This window comes from Pieris rapae, chromosome 9, assembly GCF_905147795.1.
Source record: "Pieris rapae chromosome 9, ilPieRapa1.1, whole genome shotgun sequence".
NCBI classification, from domain to species: Eukaryota; Metazoa; Arthropoda; class Insecta; order Lepidoptera; family Pieridae; genus Pieris; species Pieris rapae.
Window position 1 is genome coordinate 3,362,703 of NC_059517.1, and position 19,235 is coordinate 3,381,937.

The 19,235-nt window shown below is 32.9% G+C and overlaps 3 protein-coding genes across 4 annotated transcripts; 1 reads left to right on the forward strand and 2 right to left on the reverse strand.

Annotated features, from left to right (window-relative positions):
* Positions 1–909: 909 nt before the first annotated feature.
* On the reverse strand, positions 910–3,427 carry LOC110999767 (ubiquitin-40S ribosomal protein S27a). Of its 2 annotated transcripts, none has more exons than XM_022268992.2 (4): positions 3,325–3,427; positions 1,727–1,859; positions 1,369–1,564; positions 910–1,138 (listed from the first exon to the last, which is right to left on the reverse strand). In XM_022268992.2, exons 2-4 carry the CDS (start codon positions 1,849–1,851, stop codon positions 992–994), a joined length of 468 nt encoding a protein of 155 aa, XP_022124684.1. In that variant the 5' UTR covers positions 1,852–1,859; positions 3,325–3,427; the 3' UTR covers positions 910–991. The 2 variants fall into 2 exon arrangements, with proteins under 2 accessions (XP_022124684.1, XP_045485451.1); XM_045629495.1 differs by lacking the exon at positions 3,325–3,427 and adding an exon at positions 3,215–3,224.
* On the reverse strand, positions 2,115–3,413 carry LOC110999766 (ribosome biogenesis protein NSA2 homolog). The gene is made up of 2 exons (XM_022268990.2): positions 3,325–3,413; positions 2,115–2,972 (listed from the first exon to the last, which is right to left on the reverse strand). The coding sequence occupies exon 2, from the start codon at positions 2,950–2,952 to the stop codon at positions 2,173–2,175; it is 780 nt and encodes a 259-aa protein (XP_022124682.1). The 5' UTR covers positions 2,953–2,972; positions 3,325–3,413; the 3' UTR covers positions 2,115–2,172.
* Positions 3,428–3,893: 466 nt separating the features above from the next.
* LOC110999709 (protein Mdm4-like) lies at positions 3,894–18,343 on the forward strand. Its single transcript, XM_022268908.2, has 5 exons — positions 3,894–4,059; positions 4,633–4,695; positions 11,437–11,549; positions 12,970–13,161; positions 14,606–18,343. The coding sequence occupies exons 1-5, from the start codon at positions 4,032–4,034 to the stop codon at positions 15,260–15,262; spliced, it is 1,053 nt and encodes a 350-aa protein (XP_022124600.2). The 5' UTR covers positions 3,894–4,031; the 3' UTR covers positions 15,263–18,343.
* The last annotated feature ends 892 nt before the right edge of the window (positions 18,344–19,235 follow it).

A 19,235-nucleotide genomic window follows, 5' to 3' on the forward strand; every position in this document is an offset into this window, starting at 1 on the left:
GAAATATCAATAAATGACAATACAATTTTACTTTCTTTTTCGTCATTGGCAACAACAGCAATTTTAAAACTATAAGACACAATAACTCCTATTAGATACTAGTTTCTCAATATCTTGCCAAAATTTAATCTTTTTGAAAATTGCACAAAATTCATCTAATTTTAAGTTATATTCTCAGTATTGAATAAACTATTTTATGAAATTTTTGAGTTTCTTTAAATAAAACTACCAACTCCAGATTTATTTATTTATTTAGGCAATATGTTCAAGGAGTGTCCAGAAGTTCGTTTGACTTGCAGCACTGGTCCAAATGGCTTCACCAATAATTCTATTTAATATAAATGGAAACATTACAACTGAAAATAGGCCATCAGTTTAATGTCCACTCAATCAGTGTCTTGTTTCATTTATGATTGTTTTCATCTACTGGTTTACTTACTGCATGCAACTGTTTCTTACTTTTTCCCTTGCAATATTTAGCCAATTTAATACCCTAGTTACCCTACTCAACACAAAACCTTAAATTTGGAATCTAATTGTTGAAAAGTTGTACATACCTATGTGATTCAAAACAGGCTACAGGCTACTAATTCAGATTCTACAGAAAAGCTTTGTATTACACCAATGTCATACACACACTACACTCTCGCATCCACTAAATCATACTTAGGTCCTATTGTTATATAATAATTGATATAAGGTACACAATTATTGTATACTTAATACCTAGCCAAGATCTATCTATAGTCTAGTCACCCACAGCACAGGGGTTTACTTAGCGTGGGGACTAATGTTTGAAATATTATGCAACTATATTTTGATGTCAATAAAGATTATCATTACAGATGAAAGAGTTGGCTTAAAAAGTACTCACCTCAGCCGCATAGGATATTAAAAAAAACCAAAAGCTCCGACACTGTGTCAAGATTTATTCAATCCATCATACACAGCAGTCTCGAGTGTTATCTTATAACTAAAATGGGGAAGTGGTCTATTTGTCATCGTCCTTGAAGACCATAGTACTGTGGCACTTGCCGCAGTAATGTCTGTCCTCCATCACGGCCATGAAGACGCCAGCGCCGCATTGTTCGCCCGTGCACTCACGGCGGAGACGATGGATCTTGCCATTCTCGTCGACCTGAAAAAAGTATTTTATTTTTCATATAAAACAATGTATTTTGTGTCCATGAATTTTTAAGAATTATTCATGTAGATTCTCTTTTTTAATGGAATCAAGTACATTACAACTTGCAGTCTTCAAAATTGGGAAGTGGTACTTATACTAATTATAAATATTATTTATTTTAATTTTTCACATTGTAATCATATTTTATTCAAGCTGCATGAATTTAAAAAGTTTTTGCTAACCTTGTAAAACCTTAAGACGGCTAGTTTGACCTTCTTCTTCTTGTGCTTAATCTTTTTTGGTGTAGAGTAATTCTTCTTCTTGCGCTTCTTGGCTCCTCCTCTCAGCCGCAGTACAAGATGAAGTGTGGACTCCTTCTGGATGTTGTAGTCTGATAGGGTGCGCCCATCTTCTAGCTGCTTACCAGCAAAAATCAACCTTGAAATAGAAAAAGTAGTTGAGTTCAAACAATTAATATCAATAACAAAATTATAATTAAAATCATTTAAGTATATTTTGACTTTCATTGTGTTTGTAAATTATATTATTATTAAGTGCTGAACACTAAGATTTTCTAAGCAAACTTCTGGTTAAACTTACCTCTGTTGATCTGGAGGGATTCCTTCTTTGTCTTGAATTTTAGCTTTAACATTTTCGATGGTGTCCGAGGGTTCAACCTCAAGAGTAATGGTCTTCCCCGTGAGAGTTTTTACGAAGATCTGCATCTTGACGCCTATTCAATCAAAGAATGTTTTTAAATGAGGCGAAAAATAGTTAATAATTTAATTTAAAAGTGATTTTTTTAAGGTATAATATATGAGCAGAGCATGTTTTGTTAAATGCGAGACTTGTAGAATTATTTTTCTAAGGAAAAAAAACAAAATTCCAATAGAACAATTTCTTGTCTCATTCTATCAAATAAGTAAATTTGTAACCTTTGAAAAATAAATCTTACATCTTCAGAAGAGGTAAAGTGAAACCCAAAATGTTTAGATTTCAAGATATTTATTATTGTAAACCAAAATGTAACATCACATTGATTACAATTAAACCAATAAAATAGCATTAATAACACCATCATTTTCTGGATTGTTTGTCACTTGAGCATATTTTCCCCATACAACTTTACCAGCTTGTGTCACAAGACCAAGTTCAGAGATATTGACTTCTATAACAGTACCCTTTGTAATAACGCCTAAACTTGTGTACATTTGGGAGTTAGGATTCTTCTTGACACCAATAATAGGCAGGCAAAATGTTGCCTTTAGTTCGGGATGTGTGACATGAGCCTTTTTAAACCTGAGTGCCATAGGACGAATAAATCTTTCAAACTTAGGTGGTTTTCTGGTGAAATTCTCTCCAACAAATGTAACTTTAGTAACCATTCGTTTCCAGGCCTTTCTTTTAGACTTTCCTGATTTTAAAACTTTAAAAACTTCAGCATCTGCTTGTGCTCTTACTTTTGGAATAGGCACATCCCATTTACCAGCCTTTTCTTTACGTTTCTGTTTTATCATGTTAGAGAGAACTTTAGCACGATTCTGTACATCTCTGTCAAGCAAATACACAGGTAGGGCCCCTTCGCCAACTTTTTCCGTGTTCTGACGCACATTTTTCTCTTCGTGTGCCTTGATTTTCTTTTTCATTTGAATCTTTTCATTGCGACGCTCCTTATTATAAATCTTAGCTTTGATACCGCGTAGTTTTTGGGCTTTCTCCGCTCGTTTATGAGGTTCACGAGCCTCTCGTTTCCTCTTACGCTCTTCATAGTCGAGTCTCCTACCGTATAGCTTTTGATGGCGTTCTATATATTCGTTCTGCGGCATTGTGGTTGCTTTATCGGCAACTACAACAATAAATATTCAACTTGTCAATGTTATAGTGCTCGTATGCGTCAACGTGTACTAACCTCTTCACGGTCTATTTGGAACTTTAGCTGAATATGGATATTTAATTCACTGTAACTTTTTATTTTCAACAAAGAAACAATATTTCAATAGAAGAGTAAATTATAAACGATGTAAGAAAAAACACGTGCTCCAAAATAATGTAATAAGTATAAATGCCGAAAGTTATTGCAATCTATACCTTTATAACTCAATATTGGTTAACTTGTTAAAAGATATAACTCCGTAAGCAATTATTTACTAAAATACTCATTAACTACAACATTAATCTATAAAATTACTGGAACTCACCTTATGCCGTCACCATGCCACAAGAAAAGAATTTTTAAGTCATAGACTCTAAGAATATAGAGAACGTCCAGGACGTATAGACTATAGAGAACAGAACAATTTTTGCCACAGAATAATATACTATAATTTATTATTTGTAATCGGGAAGTTTGTTCTTATCTATATATATACTGATATAATATAAATCTATCTATACATACTCACATTATAAAGAGGAAAGATTCGTTTTTTTTTTATAAATGTTGCTAATTATTTCATGCATTCATCAATTTATTCAAAATAAAATTTAAAAACAATTTATCTAATGAAACATTGAATGGAACAATATTAGGCAAGCACTTAGTACGAAGAAACGGAAAGGACAAGCCTACTGTAAGACAATTTTTTTTAATACGACTAGAAGTTTGTATAAGTCTAATAAATCCTTTTTTTTAATATAAATGAATTTTAGTCATTTGAAATAAAATCTTTCTTTAACTTTTCATTTCAAAAATTTCCTTGGAAGACGATTTCACCAAGAACGACGACGACGAATCATGCTTATTTTTAATCTGGCAGCCCCGATTCAGTAATGGCTGTCTGACAGTTTTCTTTCTTGCCATCAAATCGAGTGATAAACGAACTATCCTTTTCCTAACTTATATTTCATTCTAGTGTTAACTAAGTTATAGTGAAGTATAATTCTATTTAAATATTGTTTTCATATTATGAATATATCGGCGTCCTACTCCTCAGGTATAAATCTTTTTTTAATGTAATGTTTTGACTAAAGCTTATGTTTGGTACCTAAGTATTATTAGCAGTAGCTAAGTATTTTTAATGTTGTGCTACTAATTAAAGTTCGCAGAGATTGGCATTAAATTAAAATTTGTCACTAAGTTGGGATTGTTTAAATATAAAATTCGTGGTTATTATTGTTATTCGTTTTGAAAGCCTATATATATATATGTTATATATTAACTGTGCGCAAATTTTTTAGGGCAATTTTTTTTAATTTAGTAAATGGTTTATGAATAAGTTAAGTAAGTACGGTTTTTCTTATATTGCAATAGGGTTGCGCTTATTTTCCGCAATTACCAGACTGTAGTGTCATCATAAATTGTAAAATATTCACATGATCATGTAAGGGTTTTAGATATCTGTAAAGGTGTGACTGCATACTTCTGAACATTAGCCAGTATATCAGAATCCAAACATCTAAATAAAATGGTGTAATTGGAAAAACAGACCAAACATGGTCTAACCGTGTCCTTTGAAAATGATTTACTAGGCCCAAGCATTTGACATAACTTTAATATTTATGTTTAGAACCTTCATGGAGCAGGCGGTGTTCAACAGAAACAATCTTCAGCATACAAGGAAAAGAAACAGGTATCATTTTTTTAGATTTCCTATTTAAAATTTTATTTTTTCATGGCATAGTAGAAAATATTAGCAACATAACATTAATTTTTTACATAATATTATCTATGTATTTTAATTGCTATTTATAAGAATGCATTATATCTATATAAAGTTTATTTGGATAAAACAGATAAATATTAAACATTTTAAATAAATACATAATACTGTAACTTTCAAATGCACATTTAAAACCTTATATAAACTTTGAAATTGTTGTAAGTTTTTTAGACTTAATTTTTTTAAATATTCAAATTTTGAGATGTAAAACTGAATAAATACTTGTTATTAATAAAGTTAAAACTTCTAATGTTAGTGTAAACTGTGGGTAATATCTATATGCCAGACAGACAGTTGATGGTATGCTAAAAATTGGACTGTAAATATATATATATTTTTATTCTTCTTAATTTTGTATGGAACACCCTATGTAAACATATGTACATGAGATTGTGAAATGTAATTTTTTTTCTCATTTAAAAACGGTGTTATTCTATATATTGCATTTTTCCCAAAATGTTGTATTTTGAATTTGTAATCTCTAAGCATTTGAAACTAAAGTAAAAGTATGATTAAAACACAGCGCTTGTCTGTAAGCACGAGAAAAACTGCTACGTCACGCTCTCCCAATAATGTTATAAGCCCAAACTCACAACCTACAAACCAACCCTCGAACCCACCAACAAGTAATACACTTAAGAGGTATAATGAAGTGGCTAAAAGTAATCCTTTAGATCGATGCACAAACCAACAGTCTGTACTGGATCATCAATCACTGAATAACAGAATTGAGGAAATATTTATAAAGCAATCACAAAAAATTGATACAATCCTACAACAAATGAGCACCATTCTGGGGCTCTTGACTACTCTAGTTACCAACTTATCACAAAAATAAATAAACTCAAAATTGCTACCTGGAACATAGATGGCCTATCGCCTAAGAAAAGTGAAGCTGAAATCCTACTAAAAATGCATAATCTGGATGTCTTGCTTATTTCTGAGGCGCACCTTACATCGAACAGCCAAATTCATATACAAAACTATAACGTGTATTCAACAAATCATCCCGATGGCACTGCACATGGAGGCACTGCTATTATAATTAGATCATCCATAGAACATTATGAACTCCCACAATTTCGATCTGAATTCATTCAAGCCACCTCAATAAATATACAGGATGAAAATGGGAATTTCTGTATCTCCTCGGCTTATTGTCCTCCAAAGCACGCTATAACTGAGAAACACTTCACCACATATATAAACAGTCTCGGTCCAAGGTTCATAGCAGGTGGAGATTGGAATTCAAAGCATCTGCATTGGGGGTCGAGATTGATTACCACGCGAGGTAGAGAACTTAAAAAATGCGTTGATAAAAACCACTTAACAACAATCTCCACCCCCGAGCCTACCCACTGGCCAAGCGACCCTGGAAGATTGCCTGATGTCCTGGACTTCTTTCTAATGAAGGGTCTCTCACGACTCTTTCATCACATTGATGGCTTTCTCGATGGTTCTTCAGCCCACATCCCAGTGATATTAACTATTAGTACCAACGTCCTGGAGTGCCAACGGAAACTAGTACTGTATAACAATAGAACAAATTGGCAAATGTTTCGTGAACTCGTTGAGGACGCCCTACTTCTGCGGATTTCACTAAAGAATGAGGAGGAAATAGATGAGGCAGTCTTGGCATTTACGAAGGTGGTGCAGGATGCATGCTGGAGGAGTTCTGAGGAAGTGGGTCGGAAAAACACCAGACAGCTCTCTGTACCCCACGAAATTCAGGGCATGATCCTAGAGAAGAGAAGATTACGTAGAGTGTGGCACAATAGTCGTCATCCCGCTGACAAAACAGCACTAAACATCTACGCTAAACACCTTAAACAGGCTATAAAAGATAATCTAGATGCTACTATTGAGGAAAACCTGAAGTCGTTAACAGCTACAAAAGACACCGACTACTCTCTCTGGAAGGCATGCAAAAATCTAAATCAACCAACAAACCCTAAACCACCTATACGTCTAGATAGAAGCAAGTGGGCTAGATCTAAACTAGAAAAAGCAAATGCTTTTGCTGACCATCTAGCTAAAGTATTTGTACCAAACGAAGCCACTCCAGGGTCGGATGAAGCAGAAATAGATGATATTCTCCAGCAGGATTTCCAATTGGATTTGCCCTTGAAGACTGTAACACCAAGGGAGGTACAAAGAACTATACAACAAATGGAGAATAGAAAGGCACCAGGTTTCGACCTCATTGACAAAAAGGTTCTTTCCGAATTGCCTCGTAAGGCTATAACCTACTTGACAACCCTTTTCAACCGGATTATAAGTGTTGGATACTTTCCAGCGCTATGGAAGGTTTCTCAAGTGATTATGGTCCATAAGCCCGGGAAATCGCCACATGAAGTCTCATCTTACCGACCTATAAGTCTTCTCCCGATTGTCTCTAAAGTACTAGAAAAGATATTACTACGACGACTCTTGCAAGCTATGAATGAAAATTCTGTAACTCCAGATCACCAATTCGGGTTTAGAGCACAACATGGCACCATTGAACAAACTCACAGGGTGTGTAAATTCATAAGCAATAGCCTCGAGCTAAAAGAGTACTGCTCCTCAGCTTTTCTGGACGTTCATCAGGCATTCGATCGGGTATGGCACAAGGGGCTCTTATGCAAGATCAAGTCACTTCTGCCTCATAGTTACTATGGAATCCTAGAGTCTTATATCACCGATAGAATATTCCAAGTGAAAGAGATGGATTGTACATCAGGCTTTCATGATATACTTGCAGGGGTACCTCAGGGCTCTGTACTTGGTCCAGTGCTGTACACCATATATACCTCAGATCTACCATGTACCCCTGGCGTCAATATTGCAACCTATGCAGACGATACCGCAATCCTGGCTTCGAGTAAACAACCGGAAGAAGCCACGTTAAAGCTCCAGCGAAGCCTAAATGAAATAAGCAACTGGTTCGATAAATGGAGAATCGGGGTAAACACGGGCAAGTCAGTACAGGTGACATTCGCTCTGGGAAGAAGGACATGCCCGCCTGTCAACCTAGGAGGAAGGGAGCTGCCTCAAAGTGATACAGTCAAATATCTTGGACTGCACCTGGACCGTAGGTTGACATGGCAAAGGCATATCGAGGCAAAACGGCTTGAAATAAACTTGAAATACAAGAGGCTGCACTGGTTATTGGGTAGAAACTCGAAATTGTCCATCGACAACAAACTCCTTATTTACAATTCTGTTATAAAACCCGTGTGGACCTACGGAATACAATTGTGGGGAGCAACATGCGACTCTAATAAAACTAAAATTCAAAGAACACAAAATTACATCCTTAAACAAATAAGCAACTCGCCGTGGTTTATTAAAAACGCTGAAGTACATGAACACCTGGGCATACCTACAGTTAAAGCAGAAATAAAATTGTACGCCCAGAAGTACAAGACTAGGCTGGAAAACCATCCTAACCACCTAGCTGTTCAACTCACCCTACCCGAGTGTATAAGCCGTCTCAAAAGACGAAGAACCCTTGAGCTCGGCAACATTGTCTGAGCTAATATTATTATGGTAGATATTCCTATTGAGGAATGTCTCCACCCGTCAGTCTTCCTACAACTCATCTGCTCATAGTCAGAAGACTGATTGCACGATGCGCTCTAGAAAAAAAAAAAAAAAAAAAAAAGTATGATTAAATATATTGTGTAAAATATTATTTGTGTATACATATTAAGCTGAAGGCTGAAGCTCAGTGGCTGTTAGAAAATGTTTTATGCTTTACTATACTATATATTATATTACTATACTATATTTATAATTTCTATAATCAATGTTAATTTTCTTTAATTTCTTGAACTTTTCTGTATCAACTTCTTTTTCTATTCTGATTCAAATCGAAATTGAATTTGTTTGTTATTATTTGACCGCAGTGGCATTTTCATTTAAAACTACTTAGTTAATTTAACATGCTGTATAACAGTATAAAGTCTAAGAGGAAATGTACACAAAATTCGAAAAGTGAGTCAGACAAACGACTGACGTGTCGTGACTTGTCCAAGACTGCAAAAGCGCAGTGTTGTGGCAGTGGCAAAGTTCCGTTTATGCGCAGGTCTTTACATGCGCGTACGACGCAGTAATGAGAATTATATAAAAGAGGAATACCTACTGACTAGATGCTTGCTAAGTGCGAGTGGGTCCTTTTATTATTGACAAATGTTTGTCCGACTTAGTAAACATGTGAAGACCCTATACTACCTACTTTACAACCGTTTTTTAATATACAGTAAATTTAAGCATATACTTAAAAAATATGTAATATAAAAATAATTATAATATCAATAACTAATGAGACTAGAGACTAATTGTGTATAATAAATATACTATGATTTTAAAAGGAAACTAATTATCGACATATTTTTTAAATTGAGAAATGGGCCAACGTTTTAATTGTTTTTTTTTGGATTGTTTTATAGATTACCATATTATATCAATTACGAATAGTTGGCAATTCTATTCATAACCTCGACCAAGCGTAATATAGGGAAATTGTTGTTGGTTCATAAATTGAATTGAGATATTATATTCGTCGTGGTTAATAATAAGAACCTGCGTAAAGTACCTAGATAATCAATCAAATAGCACTGGCAAGCAATCCAAACGTTTTTTTAATTGATCAAGTTTAATGTTTTTTGTGAACAGGTTTTAGTAGTATACAGTATTAAGACAATTACATTGCCGGTTTATACAGAGTTAAGAAGTTGGTATTCTAACCACTCTAGAAAGATAAATATAATTTCCGTGTATAACGATTCAATTGAGGACTTTTGCATTCTGCAGGTGTTAAAAATAATCTGAAATAATATATTGAATAATTTTGATGCACATCTGAAAGTAATATTAAACTAGATTTTACGTAATTCGGGGCAAGTTCCAAACGATCTGGGATTTAAGTTATATTTATGTTGAAGTATAATTTCCAAATAAAAAAGTAAACGTATTATAAGCAATGTATAGTTATTAAATTTTATTTTGAGACTTAATTGTTTATATAAGTATAAGAACGTAGGTTTCTTCGCGTCGATATGTTTGGTAAGATGATGTTGTCATTTTCTATTTTAAACTTCAGTGTTTTTGTAACTATTATTAACTTCAATAATTTAATAGTTACAAAAACACTAATATCTGGTAATGTTGTCAGATGTCGAGGATATCATGCCGCAGCCGCCTCGGCGCACTGGATCAAGGACATCGATACTATATTTTAATCTTAACTATCTTGGTGTATCCAGCGAGATATAGAGTTGTTCTATGTTACTAATTTTTTATCAATAGTTCAGTAGTCAATCTCCTATACAATTACAGGTACTGCTGATATCTGAGCTTGAAGTTGTCTAGTAACTGTAATTACGATTACTCTATGTTACTCTTAGTAGTTATCATTTTAAGATATAATATCGAGATAACTTTGACAAGTAAAAAATGAAGTCACAGTTCTGGGGGCTTAATCAAGATGCCGCAACAGTAGTGTATGTTGAAAGTCGAAAACGAAATTTGAATGAAAACGGCAGTTTGTGTCGACAAATTTAGTTTTCGATGTTATATTTTGATGTGCCAATCTACGCCGATAATTTATTTATTTATATGATAAAGACAGCACCTCTTATTTGATTTATTTGTAAACATCAACGATGTTTTTACCTATACCTTAAGCACACCATCGCTGCCAATGATATTTTCAAGAATAAGCGGATAAAGTAATAGTAGATTTTTTAGGTCTCATTTACCAACCTACTATTGATGTAAAATATACATTATGTTTTGTTGCCTAGTACTATTTTCAATCTTGTGGTACGATTATAAGTAAGACCAAATATGTTTCAAATTAATTTTGTTGAAATGCTTATTTTATAATACTAAAAATTACATAAATAAACTTGGCAAGTGGCCTTGGCAATTCTCAGAATGAGAATTTTGGAAACGGGATTGGAAAAGGCCTATGCCTAGAAATGTGAAATGCTATGGAACACAAACAAAATATAATGTATATAAAGAACAGAACGATGGTTATACATAACTGAACTATTTTATAGAAATAATAGAAAATTTATAAATACATATTTAACATAGCATGTATATTGTGAGAAATTAATATTAATACTGTATGTATTTTAGGTTTTAGATACAGAATATTAGTTGAATTTTGTTTGCTTAATCTTAAATATGATCAGATGTGTGTTGTGTTCGGTATGGTTACTAATTACGCATGAGTTCAGTTATAGTTTTGTGTCTGTTAATTAAAGTTTTTGTCATAAAGTCGTATGTGTATGTTAGAAAACGTTTTTGTTTGTATGTGGGACGTGTTTTGTAAGAGATGATAAGTAAAATATTGGCGATAAAAAAAATTAAAAAATGGAAAAAAATAAAAATCTTTAAAAGGATTTTAAATTGACATTAAAAAAATATTAAAGAGGACCATAATAAAAAAATATATTAAAGATCAAACGTTTAAAAATAATATAGCAAGCAATAGAATAAAATGCTAAAAAAAAACAAAAAATTTAAATATAAAAAAGTCGACGCTAATGGATAACAGCGACATGGACATCGGACGTCTTCGTGATTCTGCAAGCGCCATAGACAATGGAACTCTTGTGTCATAGACAATATCTTTAGTGTGTATGCTATTTGTAGATTTTGTCCGAGACACGAGCGACACAGACTTCGTCAGCGACGGTGAATATGAACCCATCACAGACACGGAGGACGACGGGTTGAACTCTGGAAACTCTTCTTGCCAGAGTGATGTAAGTAGTCTATTAATTCTTTTATAACATTAAACTTGAATAAAAGTTAGAACCTATTATGTGATTCCTTATGTACAGAAATTCACGTTAAAAGGAGATTGGTGTGGAAAACAGTTAATTAACAGGTTGTTAGCGGTGTCGAAAAGAGTTCGATAATAGAGTATAATATAAAATAATAATATTCGCCAAAATGGTGACTTGGCTTTACCTCATTGTAGCTAGAACTTCTATGAAAAGTTTAACGTGCTAAAAATCCAAATAGTAAAAAAAAAGATTTTTAAAGCAACGTTTTTTAGGTGCTACGATTCGTTTATTTAGAGAGGCATTTATTTCAATGTTAAAACATATTTAATAGAAATTCGGTGACTGGAATTGCAGCGTCAATTTATGCTTATATTGGCACAAAAAATCTTGATTGAACTTGTTTGATTCTTTATCAATATAAATATGAATGTCATGATTAAACATGATTCATTTCGGTATTATAAAACGAAACCATATACCAAGTATCTTGATGTTTAGCGTTTATGGGTTTATAAGCGTATTTTTTATTATTATTTCTTAAACATTATATGTATATACTAGCTGACCTGGCAAACGTCGTCTTGCCAAACTACTACCTTTAACTCAGCGCCATCTGTTAGAATTGTATCAAATAATAAACAAATGTTAATGTTATCGTAATTTTAGTAAGGATGCCTATTTTTTTGAAAATGAAATATAGCCTATGTCACTCAGGAATGATGTAGCTTTCCAACAGTGAAAGAATTTTTCAAATCTGCCAAGTAGTTTCGGAGCCTATTCAATTCATACAAACAAACAAACAAAAAATCAAACCTTTCCTCTTTATAATATTAGTATAGATAAAATAGAAGTACTGAAAAACTAAGAAAGTCGAAAAAGTTTTCCTTGAGATCCTTTTATAAGTTCGTTCGTAACGTCACGAAGCTACAAAACAAATTTGTTACTGCTACCTTGCTATAAATGGTTCTCATTAAAAAAATTGTGGACGTGAAATTAACTTCATGTGGCAGTGATATTTAATTTGATTTTAACTGACTTTCTAACTTACTAATAATAGCAAATGTTACTGACGTATACGCATGTTACCTCCAAATAAAAAAACATTAAAAAAAATAGCTAGTTTAATTGTAAGTACCTGGATGACCGAACTTTGCTCGGTAATTTTATTTTATAAATTGTGTTTTTTGGAAAATATATTTTAAGTACGAATTAAATAAAATAACATTTTCTAGAAATGATGACATGAAAATCGTTGGAGCCGTTTCCGAGATTCCAATTATATATATATACAATACTTGAAAGTTGAAAGATATAAGATAATTGTCGACGTCATCTCCTAAAGGCATTGCGAAAATTGTAATAATTACTTATTATAATGTTATTTAATTAATTCCAGGATGACATCATAACGACTAAGGTGCTAGAGGTGTCGGTTGGTGACGATGGGGAATTGCAGTTGGCTGACTCTGAGCAGACGTTAACGGACGACGATGATTCGGAGATAGATCTACACGACTACTGGCTGTGTGCGCAGTGCCAAACTAAAAACAATAACCCCCGATATCGATACTGCGAGAAATGCTTTAAGGTGAGGAAGGTGGTTCAAGTGAACTTTGGACTTTTCCAAATGCCTGCTTCGTGATTAAGCCAATCGAAAATGATTCTTGTATCCTAAACAACAGAATTAACAAGATAGTACTCAGAAACTTATATTAGCGATCTCAACATCGATTTTCAGTTTTTACGCAATTTCAATACTTTTAAATGTTTGGAAGAAATTGTAAGCGCGTGACCCAAACGAAATGGAATCGCTGTTGAGAGTTATAGAGTAGATGATTTATATCATATTAATGTTAGTAAAAAAGGTATGTATACTCAGCGAACAGAAATAAGCGTCTCCCGGTAGATGTCTGAATGATGAACATTTATATCAATGTATTCCAACTTAGGAAGCAAGTTTTATCAAAATCGATTGACTTTTTGAGATAGATACGTAATTCACAGTATCTGAGAAATTATGATGATGGTTATTTGTGTTCGCCTTTTAACTAATGGGTAATGATAAGTAATAATAATCCAGTGGTTGTAGTATTGTGTAGCGCTTAAACTGTAAATGGGTATTCAGACCAGACTCTGGTTATTTTTATTTCATAGACAAGTAGGTGATCGGCTTTCTGTTTTTACATGACATAGATTGCTAAAGACATGTTTCCTTACGATGTTTGCCTTTACCATAGAAGCAAGTGCTAATCCAAAACTCTATTGGAATCACGGCTTGCGGAGCCGTAGGCAAGAACTCAGGGACGAGGGTCCTAAGTCTAAAAGTAATCTGGATAGGACCTGAATAATATTAAAGAAGAGCTATTTTATAGGGCTCTCCCTCTGGGCCCGCAACTCTGTAACATCGCAGTACCGACGGCAACCTGACCTCAATAAGTAGATTTTTTCCAAGTGATTCCAAGGATTACGGAAATTAAGAAAACTATTCACTGTCACTATTAGAAGTAATATTACAAGCGCCTCATTAGTTAAAAATACCATAGATTTTAAATTAATGACACATTCATTTGCGTGTCACATAAACGATATAATAATATTTTATATTTATTTAAGCTTAGAGTCTTGAAGATCATAATATAAAACACTGAAAGGCATTGCAAATACAGAAAGTGACATAACGTCCTTCTAGAATTTTGTTTACCATTTTATGGCGGTGGCTAACAAAATATTATATATTTTCATAATATAGCAACATATTTAGCGGTATCACTTAACATCAGGTGAGCCTCCTGCCCGTTTGCAGCCTGTTCTATAAAAAAAAATATTAATATGACTTTTTGTATGAATACCTATGTAAACGCTTATGACGACGATATTTACTGTAGTTGATTATTAAAACTGTTAAATTAGATTGTAATTAAGTAATTAATACACACATTATGTGTTTAAGGTTTTTTAAGGGTATATTTTTTATTATTGTAACCTTTAAAAAAATGTGATTCATAATGAAATTATTGACCATGTATTTCTAGGTACGTAGAGATTTCTTCCCGCCGAGACCGAAGCAAAAGCATCGTCGTAAGAATCGCTTAGAGACTGATATTCTGCGTCCGCAATCCTCAAACTCAGATATAAACGCGAAAAACCTTCCGGATTCACAGGCCAAAAGCCTTACACTTTCGAAAGTAGATCCGACAAATGTTCCGGAACCTTTTCCAAGTAGTTTACAAGATTCAGGCGTCGAATCGGCTATCAACAGCCAAGATTTGAGCCAAGACGTCCAAATTGATAATTTTAATGCAATACTAGATAGGAATTTAAAACGACGCGCGGCATCGGCCGATCGTAACATTAAAAGGTTTAAAGATAGTAGAGGTTTCGGATCGCTTGTTGATGATGATGACGTCAAGCCACTTAATAAAACAACTAGTGATCCCGAAGTAAAAATAGACAGCATGAACGCCCCACAAGAACTTCGTCCCTCGACGAATATGGCTGTTGCTAGTAGTGATATAAATGATATGTGTATAACTTGCTATTCGGCCCCAAAATCCGGGGTGTTTGTTCACGGCCGGATAGCGCATATATGCTGTTGTTTCAAATGCGCGGTCAAGGTATGGAACAACGCCAAACGGTGTCCGGTTTGCAATTGTAAAGTCAGTAATGTTTTAAAGGCTGTGGTTATGTAACGAAAGCTAGGAAAGGCTTCCCGTTTTGGTCAGTCCTGGTTCAAACTACATCTTTAGGAAATCATTAAAAAAAACCCATTTGCCTGATTCAAAAAGTGGTGTTTAACTATAGTACATAAGTTTTATTTCTATTCATAGCTTTTCATGTCATTTATTGTGGAAACCATCAATCACAGGTCATTTGACATTCCTGCGCCAATTAAAGGAAACGTTAGTTGACCACGTCTATGATTCACTTTTTTGACCCATAATCAGTCATTTGTCACTGACATCTGACAATTTACTTTTAAGTAAGTAGAGAAGCAAATTTTTAGTTTGCACTAATTACGAACAAAGATCATTTTTTTATCGGCAGTGAAAATAACCTTTCTTAATGATTATCGAGATGAAGCCTCTGATCATATATAAATACAAAAATGTACTTGCGAGAATAGATTAATACCAATCTGAAAGTTGATAGGCCAGTCAAAATGTTTTCATAGGTAACTGCACTATTTACGACGAAGTTAGGAGACAGACAAAACAGGAGCATTGCATATACTAATTCAAGTCACCGTTAATCCTGCCTGGTAAACAGTAAATGCATTTAACAAAACCATGTGCTTTGGTTATTCCATCAGAACTTCCACTGTAGTATAATACATGTGTTTTCATTATGGCTAGGTCGACTACCGTCAATAATGGTAACTTTGCCCGCTTTTTATTCTTGAGTTTTTATAAAATTGCCCGTTTACCATTTTAATTAATAAATTCCAAGGAAACTGTTTTCAAGAACTACAATTGAAAATCGTATAACTTGATAATGCTTATATATTTTCTGAATTGGCTTAAACCAAAGTGGGCAATGTTATAGAACTAATAAAAAAGCTTATATCATCTCAGAAAACCTGAAAATTTTGTTTAATACAATCAAAAAAAGAAGCTTATAAGTTTAAAATAATACTGTCACTTACAAATCTTTAGAAAATATCTTATACTTAATTATTTAATAACATCAACTTATTATATTAAGTGGACTGACATATAGATGGCGCTACTAGTGTTGAATAAATATATACCTTCAAAATACATATCCTAATCAACTACAGTTTTTGGTATCCAAAATAATTTTGTGGATTTTTTATGTTTTCGTCTGCAACAGCCTATGGGCTCCACTGCGTGCTCAGTGCTCATTTTGCTTTATTTAAACTTAGCAAACCACCAACGGTTGATTATCCTGGAGCAGAGTCCAAATAATATTTATCACTCCCGCCTTTGCCTCGTTTGTATTCTTTTCGCCATAATGCAATGCTTTATTAACACAAAATAATCCCTGACACAAAATACACTCACAATTCAATTCAGCAATTGATACGCCTGTCTTTGAAAGATTTGGGCTTACTGAAACTTGTATTAATTTAACACTAGTATATTTAATAAATAATATGATTATGGAATATAAGATAGACGGGTATCACTTATTCCACGTCATTTAATTTGAACTTGTAGGCATCCCTACTCATCGGCAAAGAAGGCAGAGGACGAGAGAAAAAGCTGGCGTCAATAACTCTCGGTGGTCTTTTAAAAAAGCAAATCATTAAAAAACACTTAATTTAAAACTAATATAGCAAATTAATAAGAAGTAGCCTGTCTAGAACTAGTCCCAGGCCCTTTAAATCCCTTTTAATCTATGTGTCAGCCCACCGAATATAATAAATTGATGTTATTATTAAAGTATAAGATATTTTCTAAAGAATTGGTATTGGCACAGTATTATTTTAAGCGATAGAACTAGAATTGTCACTACTGTATGTTGAAACAATTCACAAGATGAATTATTTCAAGTACTATTGGAACATGTGAAGATAGTTTCTTTAATTTTTGTAATTTTCGTGTAAGTTATTTTGTATGGATAAATTTGCTATTCAAACTGCTTCATTTCTCTTAGTTGCAAATTTAGCTAAAATCCAATCATATTTTGTAAACGTCTATATAATATTTTATTTCGCTACACCCAAATAGAGTAACATCTATCTCTGGTTATATTTTCATAATCACTTAGTTCATTTATAGCTGCTGTTGTGTAATCATTATATGCATCACATTTTAAAGAGCAAAGCTGTCACGATTGACGTATTTTCAAGAACCTATGAAATTTATTAAGAATCTTACAATTTTATTCATTTGCCTGTCTCGATGTCTGTAAATGTACTTTTGTGAGGGAATGTGGGTGTATTTTATAAAATTGCACTTGAACTAAATCGCAGAGGTTTCATCACGTTTTCATAATTAACTTTTTACTAAAAATAGTTTTCTTTTTCCAAATTGCAACAATCGGTTTTATAAATAATACTTGTTTATAGGTAATTATTATAACTTATTTGTAACCACCGAAAAAGAGAGATATATTTTATTTTAATAGTACTTAGAATAGTATAATAAATACACACGGCTTTTTGGGTTAGGGGATTGAACATGTTTCAATACGGTCACTTGACCAAATTCCCATGCAAATTCGCACCCATACAAAGTAGACATGTATTCGTATATTGTATATATATGTATATATTATGTACAGTGGTCATTTACGTAGGCCAAAATAAATAATTATAATTAAAAATGTATACTTAATATATACATTGATTTCTTTACGAAATGTAGGATAATGTAGACTTGCAAATATATTCCAATCATAGACAAAAGAATTCTATAAGTTTACGTCAATTGCCATTCATATATATTCCTTACATTTTTAATAACACTAAATCAGCCAAGCGGTGATTTTCTGAGGAAATTATGCAAATGATTTAACTGTCAATAGAAAATATTCTTGGTCTTATTATATTAATTACGCTTCTATAATTAATTCGACTTTCCTAATAATAAAAAACCCACCTACTTCCTACCGAAAAGAGGATCTAATATTGTTATAATTTCTATTTCTATAAAAATTATATTTATAATATATGTATATTATTAATTTTACGGGAACAGGTCACGTGTGAAATGTAAAGTAGTTTTTACGTTTGTACTTGTAATTAAGTAAGCATTAAAAAAAGGATATAGTAAAAAAAATATTAATAAATAATTTTATTTCAGGCAGTTCCTTTTTTATTTAACCATTCCTTTTGTAAAGTTTATTTAAGTAGTTTATATTATAAAGAAACCAAAAGATGAACAAGTTATTCAATACTGCAGCAATACATTTTTTTTAAGTGCTCAAAGCTTAAATTTAATTCCATGGACTAAAAAAATAATGCAGTTATCTTTGCTAATCTAGTGACACTTAACATTCAGACGGGGCTTAGTAGCTTGTATAATGGTTATTACAAGTAAAGGAATGAGGAAAAAGAGTTACCTATGTTCTGTTTCAAAATAGTGTACTAATGTTAAACACATGTAATTTTTGTCACACTGAGGGGCAAATTTTAGTGACGTCAGAACACGACGATCACCTTTTTCTGTCTTAAATAATAAAAACTATTCGACAGAAATATGGTTATGATAAAATTCATCAAATGTTGTGGGTAACTAGATTACAATTAAATAACAACGTGGTATATGGTTTATATCTTTAAGAAAAAATTGAGAAAAAAGTTACATATAAACAAAGACAAGTACTTAAGTGTGAATGTTGCGTAAAGCGAGTATGTGAATAGGAATGTGTGTGCATAAAATACACTGTGTTTGAGAGTGTGGCTGAGCGATGTTATAGTTAATGTTAGTATAAGGGCCTGTTTCACAATGTATGGTTAAAGTGCCAAATAGCTATGCAACACATAAATTATTCGAAAGATAAAAGTTCGAAATAAGATACTTCGAATTTCATGACGTATAGCGCTATCTGACAGTCGTGAAACGCAAAAATACTATTTAATACTAAATAATACTAAAACTAATAAAATGGGATAACTAAAACGCGTGATTTGCGGAATCTCAAACATAATTTATTTTAATAAGTAATGAATAAATCAGTGCCAGCTTCTTATTTATG

What these genes read in the sequence shown, in the direction of transcription:
- LOC110999766 (XM_022268990.2), bottom strand. Translation starts at nt 2,952, where the DNA reads ATGCCGCAGAACGAATATATAGAACGCCATCAAAAGCTATACGGTAGG.
- LOC110999709 (XM_022268908.2), top strand. Translation starts at nt 4,032, where the DNA reads ATGAATATATCGGCGTCCTACTCCTCAG. An exon ending in ATCGGCGTCCTACTCCTCAG is followed by an intron (nt 4,060 to 4,632) that starts GTATAAATCTTT and finishes ATTTATGTTTAG; the next exon opens with AACCTTCATGGAGCAGGCGG. An exon ending in ACTGCGAGAAATGCTTTAAG is followed by an intron (nt 13,162 to 14,605) that starts GTGAGGAAGGTG and finishes ATGTATTTCTAG; the next exon opens with GTACGTAGAGATTTCTTCCC.
- LOC110999767 (XM_022268992.2), bottom strand. Translation starts at nt 1,851, where the DNA reads ATGCAGATCTTCGTAAAAACTCTCACGGGGAAGACCATTACTCTTGAG. An exon ending in ATCCCTCCAGATCAACAGAG is followed by an intron (nt 1,565 to 1,726) that starts GTAAGTTTAACC and finishes TTCTATTTCAAG; the next exon opens with GTTGATTTTTGCTGGTAAGC. An exon ending in CCGTCTTAAGGTTTTACAAG is followed by an intron (nt 1,139 to 1,368) that starts GTTAGCAAAAAC and finishes TACTTTTTTCAG; the next exon opens with GTCGACGAGAATGGCAAGAT.